We start from the raw sequence: 6,572 nt of genomic DNA, 5'->3' as shown, positions 1-6,572 counted from the left end.
CCTCCAGCAAACACTTTTTCTTTGAAAAATCTATTTATGAATTCACGAATGCCTGAAATCGTTTAAACCTCTGCACCTTATAAAATAAAATTCTAATGAGCCTATCTTTTCAACAAATCGTTGGTTTGAGATGTGGATAAAACAATTATCACAGAATCCTCTGGGGGAAAAAATGTCTTGACCTAACACAAAAGCCTTTCCATTCTACAAGGGGAACTTTTTTGACCTAGCTCAGTCCTTTAAAGGGCAAGTGGCTGTAAGAAATTCTAAGGTTTTTCTCAGAATTCTAAGACAGTTGGTCAATATTGATATAAAAAGTCAGGTTCGTTAGCGACACTAATTTGGTTTTCCTGAAAATCGGCCAGACAGAAAGTTCTCACTTTTATCCACCTTCATTGTTACTCTCCATAGCAACTGAAAACTGTTCTGGGCTGAAATAATCCTCTCTAGCTCCCAGCGCACAGTCAAGGAATTTTAAAAACAGAGGACTTTGTAACCATGAAATACTCTCTGAGATTTAAAAGGCCACAGAGCTCCAGATAAATAATCATTTGTCTTTCGTCTGAAGGTAAGCACAGGGTTTAGAAATGTTTGTATCATCGTCTGTCATTTTTTAAATGCTAACATAAGAATCTTAAACTCTCTCTCTCTTTTTTCTTTTTAAACCATGAAAGTATTTTTGTCACTACCCCACAGTCATTATTAGCTCACCTCTGGGCCAAGATCTGCCATGAGATGCTGTTAACATTTTGCATTCCTTAAGCAATCGGTTGAAGATATTAATTTTTTTCCAGAAAGCTGATTGGTTCTCAAGCTGTCCTTTCACTTCTTTGCTGAGGCCTGAATATGTGGATTTATCATGGCTCGTGTGGCCTTGAAACTCTCTTGTTTTTCCAAGATAGTTCATACTTTTAATCAACTGAAAACTAAAAAGTAACCAGTATGTTCCCGATGTTACTATTTTCTTTTAGTCCCTTCCTTATCGAAAAATCTTCTAACTCAACATGATAGATGTAATTTATTCAAAATTTTTTTCTGTTTACTTTTATTTACTTACTTCACTGATGAGGCCCATAAATCAATGGGATAAAATGAGGGCGTTTCCTGTTGGCGGGGGTGGAGAGATAAATTAGGAGTTTGGGCTTAATGTATACACACCACTATACATAAAATAGGTAAACAGCAAGTACCTACTATATAGCACAGGGAACTATACTCAATATCTTGTAATAAACCACATAATAGAAAAGAATCTAAAAAAAATATACATATATACGTATGTATAAGCGAATCACTTTGCTGTACACTTGAAACTAACACAACATTGTAAATCAACTATACTTCAATAAAAAAAATAAATGAGGGTGTTTCCTGCCCCGGGTCTTATGACCTGTAGCACCGTCAGGATGGACAGTGAAATGCATTCTTGCTAATTTTTGACTCTATGTCTATTTCAGAGACAGACAGTATAACACACTTCTTGGCTGTTGTACGGTTTGAAAGTCTACACCCACCATAGTTTCCTGCTGGTCGGTGGGAGTTATAAGTGAGCTACAGACCCCCAGTTGTTCAGAAACAGCTTGTCATTGCCAATCAGCTTAGCCACCCAATTATTGAATCCTTTCAAACCTGTTGCAGGCACAGTAATTAAAGGCTTTATTTTTCCTCTTTCCACAGACATTCCTCCAGTTACAAGTTGACACCGTGAACACCAACCCACCCACCGCCATCAGAGGCAGACTTGGGCTAAAGGAAGAGTGGAAATGTGCTTCTGGAGAAAGCTTTCTGTATTCGGGGTGCCATTGTTCCTTCTACTCAGCCTGGTTCCCTTGACTGAGACAGAAAGACCCTCAACTCCAGACAGCAGCGGCACTTGGAGTCCAGGGCAACTGACGGAAATTCTACATGTTCTCTCGGCAGAAGAGCCCACGCCCCTGAACCACTCAAGAAACCTCATCAGAACGCTGCTAGAGAAAACCGGGTGCCCACGGAGGACAGACGGAAGGCAAGGAGATTGCAATCTGGTTAGTGCCATAGAACGGGATCAGGGACAAGGGCATTTTCCAAAGAGAGCCATGCATTCCTTAGCCGCTTACTTTAGGAAAGAAAAATCCATTGCAAACCTTCTAATATCCGAGTGGGCAATGCATTATGGTGTAATAACTCCCATATTTGGGATATGACAAATCATACAGCATTCTGCATATGGCATTTAGAGACAGGGAGAACTTGTTTTTATTAAAACGGTAACGCTTCTGTAAGCCTTTCTACAACGCTTCTGCAGGTTTAGAGGTATTTTTTTGCAGGTATGCACTTCTAGATGCCTTTTCTTTCTGATTGACTAATCCTTTTAATGAGCTTGCAATGACCTTGAACATGATTGGTTAGATAGGTGCCATTTGTTTTCTGAGGCATAGTAGGACCAATCTGATATTTGTCTAGTGTTGAATTTTGTAAGTACTTGCTCCCGGATATCGGTAGGTGTGTTCTAATATTTTGCATCGTGGGGAGTTAATGAATCGGATTATCATCTGTTTAAAGATGAGGAATCTAAGCTGGGGAAGGGAAGTGCTCCCAGTGAGGCTAAAATGGGCCCCAGAAACCCATTTTCCAGGCATTTCCTAGTCTATCAAGTGACTCTCAAACCCTGGCTATCCATTAGCATCACTTGGCCAGGTTCCACAAAATACCCAGGCTGGAGCTTCCTTCTCCAGAGATTGAGATTTCACTTTCCCTGGATGGAATTTTTAAAAATCTCTGCAGGCCACTTTAATGTAAAATCAGCATTACTGTAAAATCAACATTTAATGTAAAATCAGAATGTCTCCATTGGGTGGGGGGAGGGGGGGATGACCAGAGCAGCCCCAGAGGCAAGAGCCCATGTCTTAAAATGACTGCAGACAAAAAAACAGACCAAAACAGTCTGAGCATCCCTTTCCTGAGATGAGATTTTTCAGAATGAACTCACTCACAAATAAATAAGTAAATAAATGAAGACATAACTAACTAAGAGAGGCAAATCATTTCTCCCCAAAATAAATTTTAGCAGATCTTCTCAATCACGCTTTGTTCTGGGGGAAACATTTCTTGGCCAAATGTTTTGTTTTTTGTTTTTGTCTTTTTCACAGAAGGGTCTTGCTAACAGAATTTTTCTCTGCTCTTTGCAAACAGTAAATAATTCAGTAATCAGTAAAACTCCCAAGGGTTCCCAGAGAAAACATGTGTTGTAAAGGCAACTCATCTGTGATGACAGTAATTTATATATATAGCAACAGAAGACTTCCCACCGGAAATAACTAGGAGTCATATCTTATTAATGTCCTCCGAGAATTCACTTCAGAGAAATGTTCTCTAATGACATGAAATGCCTTATTAAGGCTGGTTGGATATTACTTTAGCTTTGGGGGGGATGTAAACAGGCAAGATTATTCTCCATTTTGCTGGGGGGGGGGAATGGGTCGTTTTGTATGTTTTTTTGATTTCTATGACATTAACAAGTATTTGGCCAATTCAGTTTCTGTTCCATTCCTAGGAAGTGAAACACTGTCTGTAATAGCTTCACGCTCCTGCTGCCGCTGTTTCTCTTTCTCTAAGAGACTAAGGTTAAAAAAAAGGCTGATCTCAGCTTCACCTGCTCAGAAGTCTCCAATTTACCCGAATCACCATATTCTAAGCAAGGAGCCCACGGAATCTCTCAGTGTCAATTCACAGAAACCAGGGAGAAACACCTGGTTTTACAAACACCCACATTCTGGTGCAAAGCAGAAGTTTTCACCATGTTCTTGAAACTTTTTTTGTCTTCCTAGGGACTCTGTCTACGGAGAGGCAGGGTACCTATCAGAAGTTCCGTGATAAAAAGAGGGCAAGGGAGTGAGTTCAGGTCCTTAAATGTCTGAGAAAAGAGATCCGTGTGTATCCTGAATTTGTGGGGAGGAAAAAAAAAGTTCCCAATTTTATTTCAGATCTAGGTAAAAACTGAATTTTCAAAAAAACTGAAGTTTTTAAGGGCACTGCACGTTTAAAAGTAAATCCATTCAAGCTGCCGCCTTTGAATATGGATACTCTTGCCTGATCATGGCTTTCCTTTTTCTTTATTTTAATTTTTTAACGGGAAGGGTGAGAAGGGGGTTTTAATACATTTAATGAGGGATTAATTAACTCCGAAAGAATAAATTCCACTTCAGGTATGATGAGAACCACGAGCCTGCATGGGTTCCAGGCATGGGGAAGGGAAAAGAATCTGGTTTGGAGTCAGTCAGCACTGGGTCCGTATCCTTGTTCTGGCACCGTCTAGCTGTTAGGATGCCGAGATGCTGATTCCTTTCTCAGGGGGCTCCCTGTGAGGTCACATGACCATCTATGAATGCATATACGAGCTCAAGCTCTCTTCCCCTGTTATATTCGCGGAAATGTCCAGTGCCCCTTTTCCAGGTCACTGGAGCAGCTTTTGTGAAGGACCTTCAGTGCTGCTGAGAAAACAAGACTTTACTCTGCAACCCCATCCTGCTCGTCCCCCAGCCCCGCCCACCTCGACTGTCTCCAGAGGTTTGGGGATTTTTTTTTTTTTTGCGGTACGCAGGCCTCTCACTGTTGTGGCCTCTCCCGTTGCGGAGCACAGGCTCCGGACGTGCAGGCTCAGCGGCCATGGCTCACGGGCCCAGCCGCTCCGCGGCATGTGGGATCTTCCCGGACCGGGGCACGAACCCGTGTCCCCTGCATCGGCAGGCGGACTCTCAACCACTGCGCCACCAGGGAAGCCCGAGGTTTGGGGATTTTAATCAAGATCTCCAGGCAATTCTCGGACACATTCAGAGAGAATCAATGCTTTAAGGTCCTGCATTTAATTCCCTCCCCCATCCCCGAGTTGTCATAATGGTGATGGGATAAAGTTTGAAAAGCATCAAGCTTTATCTTGTTTATTGAGAAAGTTTATCTGAACTCTTCTCAGTTAAGACTTTCCTTTCTGTCACTTAGAAATGCCACTAAATCTAGTACAGACCCACAAAAAGCTAGCACCCGTCATCAGCTGACATCCTTCCAGATCTTTGTCTGGGAGAAAAAGGAAGAAATATAATTTCCCTCTTGTGTCGTATAGTCAATTGTTAGCAACCCTGCCCCCTCCTAAAACAGAACTTTAAAAATCTAAGAACTTAAAAGAAGGCAGTTGACTTACCCATAGCCCGAAATCAAATTCTAAACATCTCTTGGTCTAAAATTCCTCAAGCTTACCCTGCAGGTTCTGACACCTGCCTTATTAACACAGAAGATTTCATATAGCCCTTTGTCGCTGAGGCTCTGGCCTGAAATACACAAGCGGTAAACAAAGCTGAATTCAGCAGCTGGGAAAAGGCAACCTGATTTGGCTCCAGGGTTCATAGAAAATTACTACCAAACGTCTGGGTAGTCCATTTAGCTTAGTAGAGAGGACTTCTCACAATTTGACTAGTCCTTTTTTACCAAAGTTTATTTCCTTATGAAGTTGGAAAACGAATTCCCAGAATCTGTGTTTTTCTTTTCCTCTTAAACCTTATGCCTCCACCTGATGAGATTCAAAGGAAGTCAATGGATTATTTCTGAATGAGGCCATTATTCTTCAACAAAGAATCACTTTAGGGGCTTACTGGTGGCGCAGTGGTTGAGAGTCCGCCTGCCAACGCAGGGGACACGGGTTCATGCCCCGCTCCAGGAGGATTCCACATGCCGCGGAGCGGCTGGGCCCGTGAGCCATGGCCGCTGAGCCTGCGCGTCCGGAGCCTGTGCTCCGCAACGGGAGAGGCCACAACAGTGAGAGGCCCGCGTACCGCAAAAAAAAAAAAAAAAAAAAAAAAGAATCACTTTACAAATTTTGCTAAACATCCTCTCCCAAACCACAACTGAGCCACTTTGGAAAACTAACAACTGAAACAAATCTAGTGGTGATGAACTGAAAATCCCAGTCCCCCCACCAACCCCCATAGCAATTTTTGTCACGTCCACGCCCAGAAGAGATTTTACCTTATGTTAGCTCTTCCGATTCTCCCTGCACCACTCCGTCCTCAAGCCACCACCTTCTGCATTAAGGTAACTTGTCAAAGACTCAAATATCGGAGCACAGAGTTTTCACCACATGGTCCTCTGATTCACCATTAAGTTCCATTTCAGCAGGCCTCAAAATCTTAAGCAAGGGGTAGGCTACCTCTGTTCATTCAAGATGACCAAAATCTCTAGCAAGATAAAATGAGCTGCTTCCACAACTTATTTAAACTTTTCCAAGTCAGAAACTGATTTACCTTCCAACATGTAAGCATTTTACAAAAAAATTCTGGAGTGAACATCTGCCTGATTGTGTTCAGGGTACTCTATCTAGCCTGATAGGAGAGGTGGCTCTACCTGCCCTGATAGGAGAGGGGACTCTGTCTGCCCTGATAGGAGAGGGGGCTCTACCTGCCCTGATAGGAGAGGGAACTCTATCTGGCCTGATAGGAGAGGGGACTGTACCTGCCCTGATAGGAGAGGGAACTCTATCTAGCCTGATAGGAGAGGGGACTCTATCTACTCTGATAGGAGAGGGGACTCTACCTGCCCTGATAGGA

The 6,572-nt window shown here is 42.6% G+C and overlaps 1 protein-coding gene across 4 annotated transcripts in view; it reads left to right on the top strand.

Annotated features, from left to right (window-relative positions):
- Positions 1-505: 505 nt before the first annotated feature.
- SLC39A12 (solute carrier family 39 member 12) overlaps positions 506-6,572 on the top strand; it is a 69,679-nt gene continuing 63,612 nt past the window's right edge. Inside the window, exons 1-2 of one of the 4 annotated variants that reach the window (XM_029238801.1) lie at positions 543-568; positions 1,639-2,024. In XM_029238801.1, the coding sequence (XP_029094634.1) occupies positions 1,764-2,024 (261 nt within the window). In that variant the 5' untranslated portion in view covers positions 543-568; positions 1,639-1,763. Of the gene's footprint in view, positions 569-1,638; positions 2,025-6,572 lie in introns of those variants that run through there. The other 3 variants (XM_029238802.1, XM_029238799.1, XM_029238800.1) reach the window with 3 other exon arrangements.

This window comes from Monodon monoceros, unplaced genomic scaffold, assembly GCF_005190385.1.
Source record: "Monodon monoceros isolate NGI ecotype Baffin Bay Population unplaced genomic scaffold, NGI_Narwhal_1 Super_Scaffold_21, whole genome shotgun sequence".
Classification (NCBI taxonomy): domain Eukaryota; kingdom Metazoa; phylum Chordata; class Mammalia; order Artiodactyla; family Monodontidae; genus Monodon; species Monodon monoceros.
The sequence above is the reverse complement of the archived record's forward strand: the minus strand, read 5'-3'. Positions and strand labels throughout refer to the sequence as shown.